Genomic DNA, 24,661 nt, shown 5'->3' with positions numbered 1-24,661 from the left:
GATTATAGGTATGAGCCACCAGCATTCGGCTTAATACTTAATCATTTTATTTTCTGAGACTTCCTATTACTTAGCAAATTTTCACTAAGCTTATTGTACCTGTTCAGATCATGAAGTCAATGCAATGCAGATAATCAGTTCTCATTAAGCCTACTGTTTAAAGATTACTTTCAAGATCTAAAGTTAAATCCATCACTTAGTATACACTGGGACTTAGAAACAATATTCAATGCCTTGTTTGCTGAATTTTAAAGTTAAGTGGTTATATTTTTAAGTCATTAGAAAAGGCTTTAGCATGTAAAACAAGCAAATTAATCAGTCTGCCTTATTGTTTTTTTCTTTTATTCTTTCAACTAATTTTACCTAAAAACCAACTATTTAGTACAATAACAAACTTTTCTATGGAGAGGAAATGAAACAAAAACATGTTTCAGCTTTTAGAAAAGTGTACGTTATTGTAACATGAGTGCAGAGGCTTTAATGGTTTTAAGCCTTACCTCTATTTCTCTTTCAGGATTCAGATCATGATCCCATAAAATTATTTTTCTGTCTTTTCCTCCTCCAGTTAATAACATCCCATTTCTCATCTGACAAAGTGTGAATACACTGCCATCATGAGCTTTGATTTGTTTGCTGATTTGGTAGACACCTAAGATGATGAGAAAATAAATGAAAACACTAATGTAACACTTTTCATCACACTTTAGTGTCTTTGTGGAAGAAAGCTGTGGCAGAACTTCAAAGTGAATACTTAAAAAATTATTGACTGAATAACCAAAAACCTATTCTTGGCAAGCTTTCTGTAAAGATAGGTATAAAGAATATAAATATTTTGCATTTATGTCAATTTTATTTATTCTGTAAATATTTTACAAAATCTTACACATAAGTAAGCTAAAGTAGTGATTAACTGCATAGACAACAGATAAAAATATGTCTTAACCCAAGAGCTTCATGCACTGCCATCATCGTTTGATTACTGTTCTGACTGTAGAACAGCAGAGGTACAGTAATGGCATTCCACAGCAAGCTAGTACTATGACCAAAACTTCAAGGTTCCTATCAGTGTGCCTGAAACTGCACAAACATTTGGCTTCCTACTGAGGAAACAGTCATAGCATTTAATACTCATTGCTGACCTGAAAAGTCACCTTTTTTTTCTGCTGAGGTATAAAGGACTGGAAGAAATACTAGGGCAAAGATGGGCACTGAATGCTTGAGTAGTGGCTGGTAACACTAAGAAGTCCCATATTTTAAATACAACCTGGCTAGGTGCCAGTGGCTCGTGTCTGTAATCCTAGCTACTCAGGAGTCTGAGATCTAAGGATCATAGTTTAAAAAGTCTATGAAGGAAAAGTCTATGAAACTCTCATCTTCAATTAACCACCAAAAACCTAGAAGTGGAATTATGGCTCAAGTGGTAGATGACTAGCCTTGAGCAAAAAAGCTCAGGAATAGAACCCATACATTGGGTTAAGCTCTGTGATCTTTAGGTCTCAGCCTCTTGGGTAGCTAGGATTATAGGCATGAGCCACTGGTGCCCAGCACAACCCAGGTTTTTTCCAACCCCATTGTTCTCTGAGGCAGTACTACTATATAACCAGGCTTCTCTCTCCTGCATCAGTCTCCTCTATGTTGTGTAACAAGTATGTATCAGGCACTATGCCTAGCTTTCACATTCCCTTTCCTTAAGGTTGGGATGAAATTACAGTATCCAAATCTTTTTCTTTGGTATTCATGTTTATCCAGAGAAGATTTTAGAGTTAAAAGGAAAGCCTCCTGGAAGATGCTACTATACAAAATTACCAGATTTGAAATGGGAAGGTAGAACCTTGCCTAAACACAGCCAAAGTCATTCAATAAATCTTTAGGTTTCTTAAAAAAAAAAAAAGTTGCTGCGAGCTGGTGGCTCACACCTATAATCCTAGTTACTCAGAAGACTGAGATCTGAGGATCACAGTTCAAAGCCAGCCCAGGCAATTAAGTCTCAGAGACTCTCCAATAAACCACCAGAAAACCGAAAGTGGTGCTGTGATTCAAGTGGTAGAGCACTAGCTTTGACCAACAACAACAACAAAAGTTTAGAAACCATTAATTTTCTAAAAAAGAGAAAGAAGACGAAAAAAAGAGGAAAAGGAAGGCGGGGAGCAAAAAAAAAAAAGAAAATATAACTACAGCTGACTATAAACTAGAATGCTTAATAGATGAGTAGATTTGGCAGGGGAGTGAGAAGAAAGCTTGTCTGATACAGCTAAGCTGGAAGACGACTTCCAAAAAAACCCACTGTTAGGTCAATTGCCTCCATTTACATCAACATTCATCATCTAAAAATACTTTGAGCAATACCAAGTGTTTGGTAGGATAGCCACACAATTAGTTATCACTATCCTGACTGTATTTACGTACCCAAGAAAGAGTAACTGAGAGAAACGACATTGCTGGCTTTATTTGGGTTTATAACTAAAGGGAAATACAAAGCAAATTTTAGGCCTTATCCCTCTATACTGGTCAAAGTAATGAGTAGTCTGAAAACAAAAAGCAGGTGTGGAGTTTCATAGTTCTCCAGGAAAATAAAGTAAAATAAAGTTTTTCTGTGGTTAATTTAACCTTCCACTCTTCTAAACACGTCAAAAAACCTTATGTTAAACCTTTATGGCCCTGTTAGAATGATGGACTGTTAGAAAATAAAACTGAAAAACAAATGCTCATCAGGAATAAGAATGTATTGTATGAACTCATATTCCTCCTCCTTTCATCCTTGCAGTTACTACCTGAGGAAACCCAAACATTAATTTAGCTTTTAAAAAAAGTGCTTAAAACTTAAATTACCAAAGATTCTTTATACAGTATTTACCTATAAAACAAGTTTATAGCCAAAGATTATTTCTTCCCCCGCCCATCCTTGGGTCATGGGGCTTGAAATGGGTGCTGGCCCTGAGCTTTTATTGCTAGTGCTCTACTACTTTGAGCCACAGTGCCACTTCCAGTTTCCTGATGGTTAACTGGAAATAAGAACTTAATGGTCTTGCCTACCCCAGCTGGCTTTGAACTGTGACTCTCAGATCTCAGACTCTTGAGTAGCTAGGATTATTAGCGGAAGCCACTGGTACCAGCTAAAGATTGTTTGCTTATGAGCCTACATTTCTGACATTCCAGTTTGAGCCAAATAATATTTGAGATACTTGCCATGAAAAAGAATTATCTCTGAGTTAAAATATCCTACTATATTTCCAGGCTTAATCACATGGACAAATCTTTCCTTTCTTGTCTTTTTTTCCTCCCTTAAAAAGCAAGTTTACCTTGCCAGATAAATGAAGATGCTTGGAGGGCTTTCTGTGCCTTCCTAAATACCTAATCAAATGTTAGGAAGATAACGGCAATTTAGGTTGTACTCATCAACTGGCCCATTCTGATTATTTGATGAGCAGATAAAATGGATGTTTCTTAGTACCTTATAGAAATCTGACAAAGATTTAAGAACAATGAACATTTTAACAGTGTTGTAGCTACCCCATTTATAAGATTATTTCAGGTACGGACAGATTTAAAACCATTTCATGTACATAGGAAATAAATACTTTTACCACTTCATAAATAGTATTAGGTGGAGATAGGGGGACTGTGATTCAAGGCCGGCGTAGGCTGGCCTTTGTGAGACTCCATTTCAACCAGTAATGGGCACAGTGGTGCACACTTGTCATTTAGTCAGTAAGAAAGCATAATGGCTTTCTCTGCCACTTGCAGTGACAAGGGCCTCTCATCACAGCTATGCTGAGAAGCATAGATAGGAGTTCAGCCTGGGCCTACGAATAAAGTGAGACTCTATCCTAAAAAAACTAACAGCAAAAACAGTTGAAATGATTCATGACACAACATCTGCCTACCTAGACCTGAGTTCAAACTCTAATAGCACTAGTACAACACTTGCATTTTTTGTCACTGCATACATTAAATTCTCAGTCCTAGAGAAATGAAAACCCCTAAGCCATAGAAACACAAGTTCCTAATAACAATAGCTACAACATAAGCATTAATTTCAATGTGCTCTGAAATATAGAAGGCTGGGTTTCCTGTTTGGACATATGCAGACTTTTTCTGCATATCGAGTAAGCTACAAGTTTTTCAGTAAAAACTAAAACAGGTACCTCAGAACCTCTCCCTGATCCCCATTTCTCAGCACATTAATCAAGGGTATTAGCACAAATCAAGGGTATATCACACTCAAACTTTGCTCATGTTGGAGACTATGTCAACAAATAAAGTTACTATTTTCATATATCATGCTGTTTCTGACATTTCTGATACTGAACAAATAAATGTGCTTAGAGAGAAAAAAGAGTAATTAAGTGAGAAAGTCAGTTTAACTGCTTTAACTTTCTAATGACCTTTTGTTCCCTTTGCCATCCTTTTGATTTATATGGATTTTAAACCGAAAAAAAGTCGATAATCATCAATGCAATTTTTTTTTTTGGGTCTGGTCGTGGGGCCTGCAATCTGGGCCTGGGCACTGTCCCTCAGCTCCTCAGCTCAAGGCTAGTGCTCTACCACTTGAGCTACAGCGCCACTTCCGGCTTTTTTCTTTTTGCTTATGTGGTGCTGAGGAATTGAACCCAGGGCTTCAGGCATGCAAAGGCAAGCACTCTACCACTGAGCCACCTTCCCAGCCCAAATATATAAACTTTTTATCATTCAAAAAAAAAAATCATCCTCCTTTTAAAAAGATTGAGAGCATTTTTTTTTTGCTGGAAACTATGTAATACTTGTTGCTCTTTTTTTTTTTTTTTTGGTCGGTCGTGGGGCTTGAACTCTGGGCCTGGGCGCTGTCCCTCAGCTCTTCAGCTCAAGGCGAGTGCTCTACCACTTGAGCTACAGTGCCACTTCCTGGAAACTATGTAATACTGAAGTATCCATATATTTATATGCTTTAGGTCTAAAGACATTAAGTATCAGATTTGTTTTGTAATTAAGAATTTTAAAACATTCTTGTGCTATTTCAAAAGTACTCTAAAATTCGATGCTCTTATACTATATTCCCTTTAATACTATTTATTTACAAAACCTTTGAGTTTGGAAGATGTCTACGATTTAGTTTTTGTTTTGCAGGACCTGGGGCTTAAGCTCACTGCCTAGATACTGTCCCCAAGCTTCTTTTGCTCAAAGCTAGCACTCTACCACTTGAGCCTCAACGTTACTTCCAGTTTATGTGGTACTGTGGAATTGAACCCAGGGCTTCCTGCAGGCTAAGCAAGCACTCTACCACAAGCTACATTCCCAGCCCTAGTTGATTATTTTAATTTCTTATATATTCAGGAAAAAAACACTAGGATTATTAAACACAAGAACAACATATATTTTCAATGTATATTTTCATAAAGCTAGAAACAGAACAACCAGAAACAAAATATTAGAAAACAAAACTGAAGGAGGAAGATTGATCAAGAAGCATTGTACTCATAATCTGACTTGTGTAATTGAAACTCTTTTGTGTAAGTACTTAAATTTAGTCTGAAAAAATAAGCAATGAAACCAGAAATACTAGGACCAGAAATACTCGGTCCCCTTTCCAGTTACTATCCTCTTCCTCTAACTCAACTAACCAAAACAGCTTGTTTTTGTCTGTTTAAATGGAATTATAAACAATGTTCTTCACTTTAAGCTTGTTTTCTCAAAACTATATTTGTAAGATCCACTCATGTAAGTGGCATGTAGCTGTAATTTATTTAACTGATGTATACTACTCTTTTGTATATTTTATCATTACGCTGACTAGATTAGGGTAATGTCCACTCTTTTGACTATCATAAATAGCACTGCCACTTGTCTTCTTGCAAACTTGTATGGTTTCTTTTCTTTTCTTTTTTTTGTCAGTCATGGGGCTTGAACTCAGCCTAGACGCTGTCCCTCAGCTTTTCAGCTCAAGCTGAGCACTCTACCACTTGAGTCACAGTACCAGTTTTCCAGTTTTCTGGTGGTTTATTGGAGATAAGAGTCTCACAAACTTTCCTGCTTTGAACCACAATCCTCAGATCTCAGACTCCTGAGTAGCTAGGATTACAGGCATGAGCTACCACTGCCCGGCCAAATTTGTATGTTTCTATTGGGCTTATATCCATCCATGAGAGGAAAATGCTGAGTCAGTAGGTAGCTTCCTAAATGGCTACACTTACATGCACAGCAACAGTGAATGAGAGTTCTACGTACTCTGCATCCTCACCAACCTTCATATCATTTTTTTGTTTTGTTTTGTTTTTGTCAGTTGAGGAGCTTAAAACTGGGGCTTAGGCACTGTCCCAGAGCTCTCTTTTTTTGCTCAAGGCTAGTGCTCTACCACATTGGATTTTCTAGTAGCTAAAGATAGAGTCACAGACTTTCATGCCCAAGCTGGCTTTGAACTGCAATGCTCAGATCTCAGCCTCCTAGGAAACTAGGATTATAGCCATGAGCCACCAGTGCCTTCTTCATATATTTGTCTTTATCCCATAAGCTACTTTGGAAAGTGCATAATGGTTTTTCATTGTGGATTTAATTTGAATTTTCTTGGCAATTAATTAGGCTGAGCATTTTGCATATGCTTATTACCTGGATATATTTTGTGAAAGGTCTGAAGTTTTTCTTTACTGAAGTACTTAAGTTCTTGAAATGAGTACTTTATTGGAAATGCATATTAAAATATTTTCTCATTTTCAATGACTTTTGATGAAAGGAATTGTTTTAAAAAATAAAGTTCACACTAGATAGCTTAGGCTGACCTGGAACTTGTGGTCCTCCTGCCTGTACCTCACAAGTGCTAGGATTTATAGACATGCATCAACATACTTATCACTTTCTCCATTTATAGCTTTTACAGTACTTTGTCATGCTTAAGAAATCTGCTTATAGCCGGGCGCTGGTGGCTCACGCCTGTAATCCTAGCTACTCAGGAGGCTGAGATCTGAGGATCGCGGTTCAAAGCCAGCCCGAGCAGGAGAGACCGTGAAATTCCTATCTCCAATAAACCACCAGAAAACCGGAAGTGGTGCTATAGCTCAAGTGGTAGAGCGCTTGCCTTGAGCTGAAAAGCTGAGGGACAGCGCCCAGGCCCAGAGTTCAAGCCCCACGACCGACAAAAAGGAAAAAAAAAAGAAAAAAAAGAAATCTGCTTATAAAAGTGACCTACCTTTTTCTTCTAAAAAGCTTTGTTTTTTGTTGGTCATGGGGCCTGAACTCTGGGCCTGGGCACTGTCCCTCAGCTCTTCAGGTCAAGGCTAGAGCTCTACAACTTGAGCCACAGCGCCACTTCCGGTTTTCAAGAGTCTCACAGACTTTCCTGCCTGGGCTAGCTCAGAACCTCAATCCTCAGATCTCAACCTCCTGAGTAGCTAGGATTGTAAGGCATGAGCCACTGGTGCCCAGCTAAAGCTTTTGGTCTCTTTACCCTCAGATCTATAATCCATCTAAAACAGATTTTTGTGATTGCTATCACAAAAATAGCAGTCAAGATTAATTCTTCTCTATATAGATAACCAATTAATCCAACATTACTCACGGAATAATCTTTGCTCACTGCACTAGTGTTGCTGTAAATCAAGTAACTCCCATGTGTACTGTTTCTATATTCACTGTTCTTTCTGCTATCATTAAAACAGTGTCTCAATTACATAACAGATCTTGATAATCTTAAATCCTCCAAGATTGTTTTTCCTTTTAATTTTGTGTACTAGATATTTCCAAAAATGTGAAGTTCATCAACTAATAAAAAACTCATGCAGGGATTTTTGACTATAGATAAACAGAACAATATTCAAGAGAACTGACATCTTTACCATACTGTATTCTATACTTACTTATGCAATATTAATAGTCTTTAACTTTTGGTGGTAAAGTTTTTAAATTGTCAACTCAATTTTAAACTTACATAAATTAAAAGTTACCTATCAATTTCACAAATCTTCATGACTTAAAGCTAAGATACAATAAGGATAAAATAAGGTCAACAAACAGGCAGACACAAGGAGAAGAGATAGTTGAATCATCTAGCCCCTGAACCAAGTCATTTCAGATAAAACACCCTGCTAGTCTTTACTAAAGGTCTTTCTTTTTTTGTGTTGGCTAGAATTCAGCTGTCCCGGAGCTTCTTGGCTCAAGGCTAGTGTTCTACTACTTGAGCTACAGTTCCACTTCTGACTTTTTGGTGGTTAATTGGAGATAAAACCTCAGACTTTTCTGCCTTGGCTGGCTTTGAACTGCAATCCTCAGATCTCAGCCTCCTGAGTAGCTAGGGTTACAGGCTTACTAAAGGCTTTCTTTTCTTCCCCAAACAGAAATAAATTGTTTGGATTAAATTAATTTTATTTGCTTTGAAGTTGCCTGTTATAATTCAGACATTTAAGACAGAGTTTAGATTACTCGGATTGAAAATGATGGGGAAGAGTCATGAGTGACACTGATTTCTAGCTTGGCTGCTAGAAGGAACACAATTTCAATTGCTGTGAGACAAAACTGAGCTAAGAAAGTAGCAAGCAGATTAAAAATGCCAATTCTGACTTATGGCAAAAGACATGTCTATCAGTCAACTAGAAATACCGGCTTAACTGAAAAATCTGGACTAGAGGTAACAATGTGGCAACTAAGCAAATAAGGAATAATGTTATCTCCAGAAGAGGTACAAAGGAACTGTGAGCATTACTAATGGTTTATTGTCTAGAAAAGAAAGAATTGTGAACAGGAGCAAACCCATAGATTTATCTGCTAGACTTTATTACAAAAGATCAAAAGTTCTGCACAAGCTGGGCACCGGTGGCTCACGCCTGTAATCCTAGCTACTCAGGAGGCTGAGATCTGAGGATCGAGGTTCAAAGCCAGCCTGGGCAGGAAAGTCCGTGAGATTCTTATCTCCAATAAACCACTAGAAAACTGGAAGTGGCGCTATAGCTCAAGTGGTAAAGCGCTCACCTTGCACTGAAGAGCACAAGGACAGCACCCAAGCTGAGTTCAAGCACCACAACCGACCAAAAAAAAAAAAAAAAAAAAAGAACTGCAAAAGTTCTGCACATTTCAGTGTTAAATTATTCTGAATGATAAAGTTTAGAAACTTATGGCTTTATTTATGTATTCTTTTTGTTTTTGTGAGTCAGTACCAGGGCTTGAACTCTTGCTAGGCTTTTTCCACTTAAGAGCTGGTACTATATTGCTTGAGTTCTGGCTTAGCTGGCTTCAAACCATGATCCTCAGATTTCAGCCTACAATATAGCTAGGATTATAGAAGTGAGCCACTAACATCCAGAACATTTGTTTTTTTTTAATTTGAGGTTTTTTGAAGATTTATATTCCTTTCAAGTACAATCAAATCTATTCCACTTGTTTCAAAAAATTAACTTACTCTTGAAATGTCTTTTTGACCAGAAGGCTGAAATCCTGAAAGTAATATAAAATAACAGAGCTAAAAGAGAGGGCAGCTATTACTTAAGGACACAATGCTATTCTGTTATCCTATGGAACTCATCAAATTCAACTGCAATGCTAACTTCATTTTTCTCTTATAAGGTATAGATTTATTTCACAGTAAGGAATCAAATTAATTCTATTACAATTATAAATGCTATAGTATTTTTTATAATAGGTCTCTATTTTATATATGCTTTTCAGTTATGTCAGCCATATTCTTAGGCTGAAATTTTCCTCTAGATGGCTAAACCTTTAAAGATTGAATAAAATCGCAAATTTGATTAAAGTCAAGTAAACTGTTTAGTCTTAATGTTGAGATTAGACAGACATCCATCTACTTTGGCATTTCAGAACATATGTCTGAAATACAGACACTGCTTTAAGTTGCTTATTTTATCTTTATAATTATAGCATATAAAGCACAGAGTACTTATAAATCAGGAAATTTGATGAAATTGGCCAGTGGGCTTACTCTTACACTTTAAGGATATGAAAATAACTCTAATTACCTACCAAATAAGCAATATACTCTAGAATACACAAAACTTTCTGTTTACCTTTATTTCTGCAGTTTTTGATTTTTTCTGCCAGTCCCATACAGTAAGCATATGCTCATTGGAATCATCAATAACACACAGATGAACACCTGAATCCTGAACAAAAGTCAAAGGCATTAAAAAATTCAGTAAGATTAACATCCTAAGGAAGACATACCATGCTATTAAAACTGTTAACAATAAAAAAATTCTTTAAATTTTGTTTTTCTGAAATATAATGAAGGTACTGCTAATTGAAATTGTGGTGAGGTCTGGTCTTCCAGCAATATAGAGAAAGTTTAAAGGATTCTATTTTTAGTTCCCCTTTTCCTTGGCTGATTTTCACTTACGATCTAGCTACTTATATTACTGAACAATGGCAAATAATTCTTTTTGAAGATTTCCTAGTCTTTTCAGCAATTTATGCTTTCTTCTTGCTGCTGGAAAATATCCACACACTGTATTTCTTAATGATAGGTGAAAAGACACATACATTATTTCACAAACTTTCTACCAATGAAATTTTTGATAACTTTTGACGAAACGAGCTTAAAGTTAGTGGCTATTTTCAAGGTTGCTGATTTCATTTTTATGTAACAAAATAAATAAAAATAGAACTAAATCTCTTACTTTCTTTTGATTTTTGAGGTAGTGTCTTGCTGTATTTTCTCAGGGTGGCTTCAAAGTCAAATTTCCCTACCTTAGCCTCCCTAGTACTAGGATTACTGGTATGTGCCATTATGCCTAGCCATTAAATCCTTTCCTATTTATTTTTCTGTAATCACTCTCATTCACACAATTTGAATAAATTTAAGAAAAACAATCATGAGACAGAGATAGGAGTAAATTTGATCAGGGTATACTGTTAAGTATGCCTAGAAATGTCACAATGAGGGGCTGGGAAGGTGGCTCAGCGGTAGAAAGCTTGCCTTGCATGCATGAGGGCCTTGGGTTTGATTCCTCAGCGCCATATAAACAGAAAAAGCCGGAAGTGGCACTGTGGCTCAAGCGGTAGAGTGCTAGCCTTGAGCTGAAGAGCTGAGGGACAGTGCCCAGGCCCAGAGTTCAAGCCCCACAAGTGACACCCCCCCAAAAAAAAAGTCACAATGAACTCCTCCTTGGATAACTAATATATGCTGCTAATAAAAAAAATCTTTATCAAATTTTTTTTAAAAAAAGATGATGTAGATATTCTAGTAGCACGTGTGGTCCCTGCCCCATAATGTCTCTGTACACACATTGAGGTGAAGAGAGGTAACAAAGAAGGCCAAAAGCTGTATCATTTTTTTGGACTTTATCAGAATAATTTTGAATTAGGAAAAAAGTTTGTATAGGGCAACTCAAGATAGTCTTAATATTGAAACAAGAACAGTAACATGATAATATGCCTGCTATAGAGATTTTAGGGGTAAAAGTAGAGAAAATACTTCCTTTCTCCTAATTCCTGTTCAACTCTCAATATTCCATGCCTTCAAGCTAGCAAACTCCTAAATTCACCCAAATTTATCTTTTTGTTCTGTATTTCACAATACAGCTTCAGACAATTAAGAACTGAAGAGATAGTATGAATGCACAAATATACCTGGAAGTATAAAACCCAGGAGCACTTATATTTGAAATTTAAAAGTACAAAAATTTAAAATATAGATGGTTTTCATACTTTATCATAATTACATATAATTCAAAAAAACAAAATGTTTAGAAATATCTTACTTTCCTCTCAAAACAAATCTTCAAAGTCCAGATGAAACTGTCAGGCACAAAGTTTTAAACCCATGTTGTTATCAATTCAGAATCAAGATATGATTTTAGGAAAGAAAAGGCTTTATTTTTCTCTGCAATATGGCAATGAGAAAAGCCATTATTATTTTTGCTGAAGTCTCTTAAAAATAAAAGAGGAAGGAAAAAAAAGATCTGTTCTATGATTCAAGCTAATTAAAAAACACATCCTATTGCTTATTTTAAATTGCAATATGCTATGTATATCTTCCTTCAACCATTTCGTACCATTACACTGGACTATTAGTATCTTGATTCTATCAAAACCAAACTTGTTTTCATGCTAAAATGCTAGTCATTTACCAACAGCTAATATTAAAAATAGCTAATACCTAATCTTTCAATAGACACACAGAGAAAACTCCAAGCTTTTATTTTTTTCCTGATTCTTTGTTCATGTTGACTGCTTCTTTAAAAAGTGTTACTTACTGCTTTTGAAAAATCCAGGCATCCTACTCCACGCTCAAAAGTTCCAAGTCCAATAATTTGTAATGTGCATAGACTAACTGAATCCCACACCCTGACATGGGGCTGCAGAGGCTGCAAAACACAAGGCAATAGGACTAACTGATATTCAGGAAAATGTAAAGACATACTGCTACTACAGAGAACTGTCTACTGTCTTTAGGGATGGTAGGGACTGATAAATATCTAATCATACTTAAAGAACTTTGATTTTTTTTAAAGGAAATATGTGGTAAGAGTAGCATCAACTAATTTGCACATTTACATTTCACATACTATCCTATGTATCTCATATGTTATCTAATCATTTCATTTTTATAACCTTAAGAACTACAGGTACTCTATCATCTAATATATAAATAAACTGAGATAAAGAAACTTGACCAAAATTTTACTTGTTGTAAAAAGGTAGTCAGAAGCCTAGCCCAGGTAAATTTACTCTGAAACTATGCTTTTTTTTTTTTTGGTTGGTATTGCTATTTTATTATTTTTTAAATAATTCCACTATATTGCCTGGACTTGTCTCAAATAAATGATCCTCCTCTTTTGATCTCTCATAGAGCTGGGACTACAGATGTCACCCACCACACACAGCTTCACTACTCTGCTTTTTACATTCCCTTCATTTTTGAATAATAGGCCTTAAAACTGAAGTCATAGAAAATGTCATGAATATAGTCATACTTAGGTTAATTAAGTCATCAGTATTCACTGCTGATCTTAGAAATAAGAAATGTTTTACAGGCCAATTTACTAACATTGAATAGTGACTGAAAAGCTAAGTGATATTAGCTCTCATACACATCAAATCAAGAGATCTCACTGACTAAGGAAAATTGAAGCAACTTCAGATAAGCATTGAGAAGTTACTCTATGTAAAGAAAAATCTAACCAGAATATTACTCCTCCTATTTTTATAGTTTAAAAAGACTTTTTAGAAAAAAAAATTAGTAACATTCTTTTTGTGTTTTAAAACTCCCTTACATTCTATAATGATGTTGTTTTCCTTGCTTACACTAGAAATCCTTTAGTAAATTTTAACAGAAAATTGTAAGTTGCGGTTAAAATTACAATAAATTCCATTCTAATATCAATATCACTAGATATAGAATGCATAAAACTGTGCTGCTCACCCTTCCATCTTTATCCACTCCAGCTATCTGTCCAGTTGCGATCCTAATTTTGTCAGGATGTATAGCAAGGCTAAAAGGCAGCATCAACAATAATTTTAAATACAGGAAACATGTAAAACAGCAGAAATGTACCTTTGTATCAACATTTTTCAAACAAATAAGATTCTAGCTATTAAAAACTCACTTTGGCCTATTTATATTCTTTAGTAAATTAAACAAATTTAAATTATCTGAAGCTATATACTTTCCTTTCTTAATCAACAAATTACTGGAATATTTTATTTTAAGCAAATACTTATCCACAACTTTGGATAGCAACAAATTAAACTGTTTTCATTTGCTCAAGTGTCTTGGTGGTTCATTCAAGGTGTAATACTATATTGGTATTATTAGTATTAAAAATATGCATCATTTCATCTTGCTACATAATCCTTATACATATTAGTAATTAATGATGCCTTAATATTTTAGGTCATTTCTTTTTTCTACAAATTAACTCAGCAGTACCTCAAATATTTTGTCATCAACCTTTTAATTAGTTAACACTTGGTGGGGGTGGAGGGTTGCAGATAGTGGGGAGCAGTACTAGGGTTTAAACTCTAACAATGACTAGATAGGTCATTGAAATGGTTCCCCTAATCTCTTGCTTTGTTTTTCAGATAGGGTCCTATACTTTTTGACTGGGACTAGCCTCAGACAGATCTTTCTACCCATGATCCCTAAATAGCTAGGATTACAGATGTAAATCCCTATGTGTTAACTTACTGCCTCCCAAGTAGCTGGGATTATGGGCATGTATCGTCACATATGGCTTAATACATTTTTAATCCTAAACTCTTGAATCAAATTTATGGCATGAAATTTTTAAATAAAAATGCAAAATAGTGAAATGTACTCAAACTGACCATGATAAACATACAACTGATTAGCAAAAACAAAACAAAATGAAAAAAAAAGTCTTCCTGTCCATATTAGAATCTTTCTGTATCTTGCAAACAAATGGTAGAATAACTGAAAATGTAACTTTTCATTCTGAAGTATGTCTCGCTCATTATTTTCTAGATTAGTGTTGAAGAGATAAAAAATATTCCAGTTTCTCCATATATACATATATATCTTAGCCAAACAGGAATGAAGTCCTAAGTTCAAATTCCAGCACTGCAAAAAAAAAAATTCTCTTCAAAAATAGTTTTCTACTAGCTGGGCACTGGTGGCTCACAACAGTAATCTTAGCTACTCAGGAGGTTGAAATCTGAGCATCACTGTTCAAAGCCAGCCGAGACAGGAAAGGTATTGTGAAACTCTTATCTTCAATAAACCACCAGAAAACTGGAAGTGGTGTTGTGGCTCAAGTGGTAGAGTGCTAGCCTTGAGCTGAAGAGCTATGGGACAGCTGTTCAGGCCCAGAGTTCAAGTCCCATGACCGACCAAATGAAAATTTCTTTTTCTACAATTTGATTGGTATAAATGGTTTTTTGCTCACATTTCTTTGATTATTAAGAAATCTATCAGTGTTTCCTTAGTTCCCTTTCCTCTTCAATAGTTTTTATGTCCTGCACAGAGGTCAACTACATTAAAAGTAACAAAAAAATTTAATATATTAACATCTCATCATATTTAGCTCACATCTTTTCAAACAAATTTCTGAAGGAGGTAATTTTTTTTCATGGTTCAAATACCAATACTATCGTAAAAATATACTGAGAAAGCCTCTTTTCTTCCTGTCTTAACTGCTAATATTTCATTTATTCACCCTTCCCAATACCTTAAGCCTCCAAAGGCAACTGTATAATTAGTTTTAAAATAATTCTAGGAACTTTTTTTTTTAAACAAAAGTGAAAGCCAAGATAAGATTAATGTTTCTATTCCCATTTTGTTTTTTAGTGTTTTTTGGGTGGGGAATTGGTCCCTCTATGTAGCTAATGCTAGCTCAAATTTTCAATCTCGTTTTAGTGTCCTTAGTGCTGGAATTAGAAGTATGTACAACCATGGCTGTTACTTGGAATTTCCTTACAAACACAGTAGAAAAACAAATGTTTTCCTGCTCTTTAATATGTTCTTGGAAGTATATTTTAGGGATTTGTCTGTATTAACACATGATACCTCGTTCTTTTCTTTTTTTGTATTTGCTTGTTTTGAGACAGGCTCCTGCTTCGTAGTTCAGACTTAGCCTTGAATTTTCAATCCTCTAGTATAAACTCTTGGGTGTCAGGATTCTAGGCTTGAACCACTATGCCAGGTATCATCTTTCTTATTCTGTTTATATGGCTGCATGTTGACCTGTGGTTTTTAACTACAACTGAAAAATAGTAAGGCTGTAGCTAACCTAACTATCAGAATGTTGCAATAATTTGTACATATATTAATCTGCAATATTAAATATTTTAATCATTTCTAAGAGTTCAACAATATTTGTACAATATCCTAATAATCATGAGTCTAAACATTAAAAAGGTACCTTATGGGATACTTATGATCCTATTCAGCCATGACCTTCCCCCCCCAGTAAAGCTTCCAGTTTAAAAGTCATGTGCATAAGAACATACTCAGAAACCCATAAAAAATGTTATATATGTATTTCATATTATAGAAAGGAAAAGACTTAAAAAGATTTGAGAAAGCAGAGGAGATTCCAACTGCAATCTATAGCGGAATATATATTTAATTGCTGCCACTATTACACCTACCATATTAAAAGATTATAAGACCTTTTCTTTTTTTAACGTATATTTTACTGAACACTTATAATATCCTTATATTCTGAGTTTTCCACAAGGAAACATTTGTAGTACAATTCAAATTTTAAAAATAGAAAATGAAGATACAAGAGAGCAAAACTGAATGTGTTACATGATACCAACCATTTCACACAGTCTGTATGACCCAGGTAGTGTCGTTGAGTTCTCTCCTCATAATTAAATAGTACTACTACTGAAGCAATGAAATAAACTATTTCCCCCGTAGGAAGAAGGTAAACATTAGCTCGGCAGTCCTTTCCTCGGTAACCATATCTTAAAAGAAAAACGTTAAGGTTTTTAACAACTATTCAGGTTGTTAAGCTATTTTTAAAAGGGTATCAGCAAGGTATAATGAAAATATTACTGGACTAGAACTAGAAAACTCATCCCACGATTATCACTGTCCAATTCTGAGTCTTTCATTATGTTTGTGTCAGTTTTTTCATTCATCAGACAAATATATACTGAATTCATAATCTAATAGGTATCAGGTATAGTGCTGAACATAGTTCTCAGCAAAGCAAATGTGAGGTCTATGTTCTGGGAGAAGACAAAAATAATCTTCAAATAGGTTATTATGAACATGGAAAGAAAATTAATTGATTCAAATTATATAAACAACCGAGATGCCCTAAAATAGAGTAAGAAGATGTGTACATGAGTGCATGCAAGCACATGCATACACAAAGATTTTATTTATCCATTCAAAATGTCATTGGCAGGCAAAATGGATGGGACTGGAAAAATTCTGTTAAGCAATGTAAGTTAAGCTCCGAGAGACAATAGGTGTATGTTTCTCTCATGTGGAAGTTAAAAACACGAAAATATATGAATATATACTTTTCATTTATATACAATCAAACTGACTACCATATGATATACAAGTGTGGATTCTCATGGTAAGACCTGTTTTATGTCAGGTGGCGAGGGTTAATGCTTGAAAGGAGTAGAGGTGAGAAATACAGTTAATACTGTACATAAATGAAAATGAAACTAGGTAAGGGAATGGGATAGAAGGGGGATGATGATGAAAGGGATGAAACTGATCAAGATACACTGCATTATACACTGACATGTTCAACTGAAACCTCTTTACATAACTATTAAAAAATAAAAATAAACCTGGGTACTGGCGGCTCACATCTAAAATCCTAGCTATTCAGGAGGCTGAAATCTAAGGATCGAGTTTGAAGCTAGGCCCAGCAAGAAAGCTGGTGAGACTGTTATCTTCAACTAACCACTAGAAAACAGGAAGTGGTGCTGTGATTCAGTGGTAGAGTGAGAGCATTGTGTGAATAAACTCAGGGAAAGCAAGCCTAGGCCCCCAGATCAAGCCCATGACTGACAAAAAAAAAAAAAAAAGCTTGATAAAAGGAAATTTAATAATAAAAAACTAAAAAGAATAAATTGAATGGGATGCTAAGAGGAAGCATAAACAGTGACTACTTTAGATGAAAAAAGGAGTAAAATTAAGTCCATCTGAGAAAAGTGACATTTTTGTTGATGCTGTAACAAATCATAGGATTGGTGAGTTTTTCCAAGTTGATTTCTGTCTACTGCAAAGAATTTTTTTTTTTTTTGGGTCCAGTCGTGAGGCCTGAACTCTGGGCCTGGGCACTGTCCCTCAGCTCTTCAGCTCAAGGCTAGCACTCTACCACTTGAGCCACAGCGCCACTTCTGGCTTTTTGCTTTTTGCTTATGTGGTGCTGAGGAATAGAACCCAGGGCCTCTGGCTTGCAAGGCAAGCGCTCTACCACTGAGCCACCTTCCCAGCCCTACTGCAAAGAATTTTAAGGAGTCTGAAGAGGAGGTTGAAAGAAAAATGGCAGGTGAGAGCCGAAGTCACACTATTAGCTTTTGTTTCAGAGGTTTTTTTTAAGAGATTATTAAGTGACAGTTTGTAGGTGAAACTAGAAAAGCTCTGTATTAAATTGCTATTTAAAACAATGTCCAGCAGAGAATAAGGGAAATAGAGTTAGCTTCATTAATTTAAGCTCTTAATAAAATGATTTACATTATACATTATTTCACAGGTTATACAATGCTTAATGAAAATAAATTGAAAGGGAGAGATGATAGGATTTGAACTCGGGGCCTTTTGTTTACGTACATTCTATCATTGAGCCATATATTTAGTTATTTTCTCATTAAAGTCTTACAACAGCTCTATAAGCCAGTTACTGACCTCTTATACAAGTGGAGAAAGTTAAGGTTTATAAAGGATAACCATTAGGACCCTAACTCAACCACTAGACTTTCAATTCTAGTCCAGTACCTTTTCTACCACACCATTATCAGCTGTGATGTTCAAAGAATGCTGCTTGACCTTTATGAATTACTTTTGATGAATTTAAGTTGCTAGTAGCAAAATATATGTAGCATGTAAAGAAGATTAGAGCTAGCTTTTAAATTTATCAAGTAGCTATGTTTATTTTACTGTCAGATATAAAGGCTGGAAACCAATTTTTCTTCTAAAGACAAAGCAAATAGGTTTGTTGTCTTGGTAGAGAAGGATACGCCCACTCCAGTTTAAGCTTCTCAGGAGGAAGTTCTGTTCTGATGTCATCATAGTTGTCAACATCAGAAGGAATGAACATCGTAATTGGCCGACCTCGCATAAACATTTTAATATATTCTCCTTCTGTTGAAACATAAAAGTTAAGTAACATGTATTTTTGTATGATTGTACAAAAGTAGATTCATGTTAACGTTATAATAAAAAATAAGACAAAAAATAGCTAAAGAAGTTTTATTTTATTTTCATATGTAGTTGTTTTGTTATATATTAGGCATACAGAAAAAGTGATATTATAAAGATGTATTCTAAAACACTGTAGGACAAAGTAACTTACTATTTCCTTGAGGATACCTTTTTCCATAATTAATAATTTATTTGTTCAAGTTAACACATTTCTATAATGCCAGGAAGGATGCAATAGAAAAATACTAAAGAAATTATTTAGTAATAAACATTGCTCTAACTGTTGACTGTGAACTGTTGAAAAGAGAATTTGGTTGATTAGACAAAAACCATACCCACAGCGCTACCTGATCAACCTAATTATTAATAATACATCAAAACAGGACCTCTAAACTAGAAAGTGCTGCACAGCAAAGGAAACTATCAGTAGAGTAAAAAGCCAGTATGGGGTTAATCTCTAAAATAAGAAATACCTACAAGTAGTCAATAGTAAAAAGCAACAAAACAAAATGAAAAACCAGCCAGGTGCTGATGGTTCACACACCTCTAATCCTAGTTACTAATAGCCTTCAATCTGAGGATCCCAGTGAAGCCAGTTAGGCAAGAAAGTCCTTACTCTCATCTCTCACTAGCAAAAAGTTGAGAGTGAACAACCAAGCACCAATAGCTCATGCCAGTTATCCTAGACTCAGGAGGCTGAGATCTGAGGATCACATCAGAAGCCAGCCTGGAGAAGAAAAGTCTATGAGATTCTCATTTCAAACTACCTACCAGCATACCAAAAGTGGGAACTGGCACTGTGGCTCAAGTGGTAGAGGGCTTGCTTTGCACTGACGAGCTCAAGGACAGCACCCAGGCCCAGAGTTCAAGCCCCAGGACCAACAAAAACAATAAGCAAGCAAACAAATAAACAAAAAGAAGTTATGGCTCAAGTGGTAGAGCACTAGCCTTGAGCAAAGAATCTCAGGGACAGATAGTATCCAGGCCATGAGTTCAAGCACCAAGACTAGCATAAAAATAAATGAATGAATAAATGTCTAGAATCAAATCAGTATTTGCCATGTGTTTTACAATACTAAACATGAGATTGTCTCTTATTCATGCAAAATCTAAAACCCCTAACTCCATTTCACCTATCCCTGTCTTTAGCATTCCAAGGATCTACATACAGAAAGGCTTGATACTTGTTAGTGATTATAAATGGTTACAAAAGAATACAAAAGGGGAAGAGAACGAAAGAAACTAAGTACAAAAGCACAGGAAATGTCTAAACAATTGGCATCTTGCTTGGCACTGTATGAAAATAGTAGTGAACCAATCTGAAAATGCAACTATCAACCAGAGGCTGATGCAATCTCAAGATTTCTAATAATGACTTGTGGTACCTAAGAAGAGAACAAAATCCAGTAATTCAATAGTTTATATAATACCAGCTATGAAAAGAAAGACAAATTACTTGCAAAATGTCTGCATTGTTTTTTAGTCAGATTAAAAGTTGTGTGTTATGGGTGAGAAGTTCAAGTTATTTATATTGTTATTACTCACAATGGACTTGGCCTCAGGGTTTGATCTAAGGCTAAAACCTCCCACACTATGGTCTAAATACCACATGATGTATATCTCTATTACTTTTGAATATGAGTGGGCATTGTTTTCTTGTATATTTAGCATAGCTGGACTTTGATAGTAATTAAATGATCACCTACTACTAAATATCTTCCTTATACAACTATTCTTTTTTTGGGGGGTGGGGGAGTTGGTTGTGGAGCTTGAACTCTGGGCTGAGCATTGTCCCTGAGCCCTTTAGCTTAAGACTAGCACTCTACCACTTGAGCTACAATGCCACTTCCGGTTTTCTGGTGGTTAAGTGGAGATAAGAGTCTCACAGACTTTTCTGCACAGGCTAGCTTTGAACTGTGATCCTCAGATCTCAGTCTCCTGAGTAGCTAGGTTTACAGGCATGAGCCACCAACGCCTAACGTAATTATTCTTATCTATTGCTCCTTGCCCCTTTTTTGTAAATTTAATCTGTTATAGGTGTTGCTTGCTAAACATAACTCTCTCTAGTTTTTTCTTTTAAGACTATAGTTTCTGAAGACAGAGACACTGTCCTTTGGAATTTCCCCCAGGATTTTTGATCAGAAATGCATACAAAAAATGCTATCTGAATAAAAATTAGAAGTTAATAAATGCCTCTATTGCCACTTAGAAAGGAATATATGGTTAGTAAGGGTTAGAAATAGTATAAATACAATTAGATTAATAGAGACAGACAGCTAAGAATACCATACAGATTTTATTAACTATCATGCAGCAAAATCAACTAAATGGGGAATTAAAAGGAACTATTAGTGCTTGCTACAAAAATGGCAATACATGTTATGATAAAAATGTTTTCTCTTGTCTTTAAAGTGTGAGTATATTTGTTGGAGACCAAGTATATAATTTAAGCATTTTAAATTAAATTCCTGGAACTGAGAGAGAGAAACAATACATTACAATGGAAAGAACAAGAGTTTTGGAAAAACTCCAGAATTTGAATTGTACTGTTTATTAGCTGTGAGACTTGTCCTCATTTCCTGGTATATAATACTACCTATTGCTTGAGATTATGATTACAAGACACCATACTATGAAACAATATATAAAATGACAAATATTTTTTCTTCTGCCTTTGGGGATTCTTTTTTTAAGACAAGGTCTAGAGATTCAGACAAGTCTTGCCTCAAACTCCTAACTCCTGCCTCTGTCCCCAATACTGCATACACCAAACCAAGGAGGCAGTAGCTGTCAGGTATGTAGGCCCATTATTAACAGATATTTTCATTTTTTAGGAGAAAGAGCACGTCTCTACTGTAAAATCTGGCAACTTGAAAATGTTTGCCCCTTTGTTAAAAAAAGAGGGAGATATAGCACAATGTGAAAACATACCTATTTGGACTGCATATAGCATAGGTCACCAGTTTGGCACTTCTTGCAGTAGACAGTCTTTACCTTGGGAATCGGGTAAAAGATGAAGGCACTCTTCTCCCTTAGTTGTTGTCGTTCTCTCGCAAATGTTTTCTTGAGACTATCAGGCTTCTTCACCTTATGATCAAAAGCTTTATGGCTGGTATGTTTATATTACTCAGCACTACTTTCTAGCTGTCCTCACTGTAAACTACCAGGAAAGTCAATGGAAACAAATGGGTCACCAGACTGGTTAAAGCCAGGAAAGTCAATGGAAACAAATGGGTCACCAGACTGGTTAAAGTAAAGCCTGAGATCAGTAAAACCAGTAAGAAGTATGTTTTGCTTGTTTGGTTTTGAATTTTTTTTTTTGTTGTTGGTTGTGGGGCTTGAACTCTGGGCCTGGGTGCTATCCCTCAGCTCTTCAGCTCAAGGCTAGCGCTCTACTGCTTGAGCCACAGCACTACTTCTGGTTTTCTGGTGGTTTATTGGAGATAAGAGTCTCACGGACTTTCTTTCCTGCCTGGACTGACTTTGAACTGTGATCCTCAGATCTCAGCCTCCTAAGTAGCTAGGATTACAGGCGTGAGCCACCGGTGCCCAGTTGGTTTTGAAATTTTTGAGGTAGAGTTCTACTATGTAGCCTAGGCTGGCCTTGAACTTGTGATCCTTCCGCCTTTGCTTCCCCAATGCTGGAATTACAGGCACATACCTCATGTGCAACAGTTTAATAATTGAGGGAAATAATGAGGGAAAGAAATTTGAGTTACCCACTAATAGACAGAACTGTATTATTAAATGTAATTAATCTCTACACTTAACTCTTGGAACAGTGAAATTTGGAATTGGGAATAAAGAGAATACAAGGAATACAAGCTTTAATGCAGAACTTGATTTGACTTAGCTTCAACACTAAAGCTCAAATCATTTTTTTTCGGGGAGGGGGGAATTTCCCAAACTAGAGCTTGAATATAGGGCCTGGGTGTCCTTGAGCTTTTCTCTCAAGGTTAACATTCTACCACTTGAGGCACAGGTCCACTTCTTGCTTTCTGGTGGTTAACTGGAGATAAAATTCTCATGAACTTTCCTGCCCAGGCTGGCTACAAACCACAATCCTCAGAATTCAGCCTCCTAAGTAGCTAGAATCACAGGTATGAGCCACCAATGCTCAGCAAGATGTTTTTAATTGAATCTGGTCAGTAATGGTTTAATTATAAAAAAAAAGTTCTATAGGATATTGTTGATTTAAAAAAAGCAATTACAGTAATAAATTCATTTATAGTTAGTATTTACTTATTCTAAGATATATAGTTGACCCGCCAAAAGTGAGCCAACAAGATATAAACTTCTTAAATAAAGCTTTTTGTGTGTGTGTCAGTTGTGGGGCTTGAACTCTGGGCCTGAGCACTGTCCCTCAGCTCTTCAGCTCAAGGTGAGCGCTCTACTACTTGAGCTACAGCGCCACTTCCAGTTTTCTGGTAGTTTATTGGATATAAGAGTTTCACAGACTTTCTTGCCCGGGTTGGCTTTGAACTATGATCCTCAGATCTCAGCCTCCTAAGTAGCTAGGATTACAGGCGTGAGCCACCAGTGCCTGGCCCTTAAATAAAGCTTTAACAAGCAATGAGACTGAAGCACTAATAGTCTCCTAAGAAAAGCTCAGGGACAGATGGATTCACAGCCAAATTTGACTAGGCCTTTAAAAAAGAGCTAACAGTATTCTTCAAACTCTTCCATGAAATAGAAAAAGAAGGAATGCTATGAAATTCACGCTATGAAGCAACTATTACACTCATCTCAAAATCAGAGATATAACAGAGACAGTATTGTAGACTTATCTTGATGAACAGTAAGTCTCAGTAAAATCTTTGCAAACAGAATTCAACAGTATATGTATTTTAAAAAATCATGTATCACAATTAAGAAATGTGAAAGGAAGGTTCAACATACACAAATAAATCACATAATAGGACACAGAGTAAAAACTATATAATTGAATCAGTATCTGTAGAAAACCTTTGATAAAATTCAACATTTTTTATTGTAAGAGCTCTGAAGAAGTTAGGAATAGAAGAGACATATCTTAACTTAAAGTACAAATGATGGAAGTGGCGCTGTAGCTCAAGTGGTAGAGCGCTCGCCTTGAGCTGAAGAGCTGAGGGACAGCGCCCAGGCCCAGAGTTCAAGCCCCACGACCGACCAAAAATAAATAAATAAATAAAAACATTACTCTCGGGGCTGGGGGTTTAGCCCAGCGGAAGCGCGCCCGCCTGGGGCGCGCAAGGCCGTGGGTTCGGTTCTCAGCCCTAGTTTAAAAAAATAAATAAATAAATAAAGTACAAATGACAACGCTACAGCTAGCATCATATTTAGTGGGGGAAAACTGAAATAATTTCTCCGAAAGTCAGGAACAAGACAAAGGATGCTGTCCACTTTCCCTGCTCTTATTCAATGTTGTGTTAAAATTCCTAGCCAGAGCAATAAGGTGAGAAAAAGAAATAAAAGTGATTCAAATAGTGAAAGAAGAAATCAAATTATCCCTATTTGCAGACAATATGAACCTGTGCTTTATGAGACCTTACAGACTCTAACCAAGTATACTGAAGCACTATTCACAATACCCATATGATTGGATCAAGTGAGGTGCCCAACAACACATGAATGGATAAAGATGTGATGTGTATATACACTATGAGATATTACACAGGCATGAAGAAAAATGGAATGTTATTTCTAGGAAAATAAATGCAACTGGAGGACACTCATATATTGAGTGAGACAAGACAAGTTCAAAAAATAAGATACAGAAGCTGGGCACTGGTGGCTCACACCTGTAATCCTACTACTCAGGAGGCTGAGATCTGAGGATCGTGGTTCAAAGCCAGCCCAGGCAGGAGAGACCATGAGACTCCTATCTCCAATAAACCACCAGAAAAC

At 36.0% G+C, this 24,661-nt stretch overlaps 1 protein-coding gene across 1 annotated transcript in view; it reads right to left on the bottom strand.

Annotated features, from left to right (window-relative positions):
- The window catches only part of Eml4 (echinoderm microtubule associated protein like 4), a 156,401-nt gene that overhangs the window by 26,178 nt on the left and 105,562 nt on the right, over window positions 1-24,661 (bottom strand). The window contains exons 10-16 of the mRNA XM_013017903.1: window positions 18,592-18,715; window positions 16,198-16,347; window positions 13,337-13,406; window positions 12,168-12,278; window positions 9,981-10,076; window positions 3,300-3,351; window positions 498-649 (exon numbers count right to left, since the gene is read on the bottom strand). Of these exons, the coding sequence (XP_012873357.1) occupies window positions 498-649; window positions 3,300-3,351; window positions 9,981-10,076; window positions 12,168-12,278; window positions 13,337-13,406; window positions 16,198-16,347; window positions 18,592-18,715 (755 nt within the window). The remainder of the gene's footprint in view (window positions 1-497; window positions 650-3,299; window positions 3,352-9,980; window positions 10,077-12,167; window positions 12,279-13,336; window positions 13,407-16,197; window positions 16,348-18,591; window positions 18,716-24,661) is intronic.

Source organism: Dipodomys ordii, unplaced genomic scaffold (assembly GCF_000151885.1).
Source record: "Dipodomys ordii isolate 6190 unplaced genomic scaffold, Dord_2.0 Scaffold37, whole genome shotgun sequence".
In the NCBI taxonomy this organism is placed as follows: domain Eukaryota; kingdom Metazoa; phylum Chordata; class Mammalia; order Rodentia; family Heteromyidae; genus Dipodomys; species Dipodomys ordii.
This window is presented reverse-complemented; position numbering and strand designations above follow the sequence as displayed.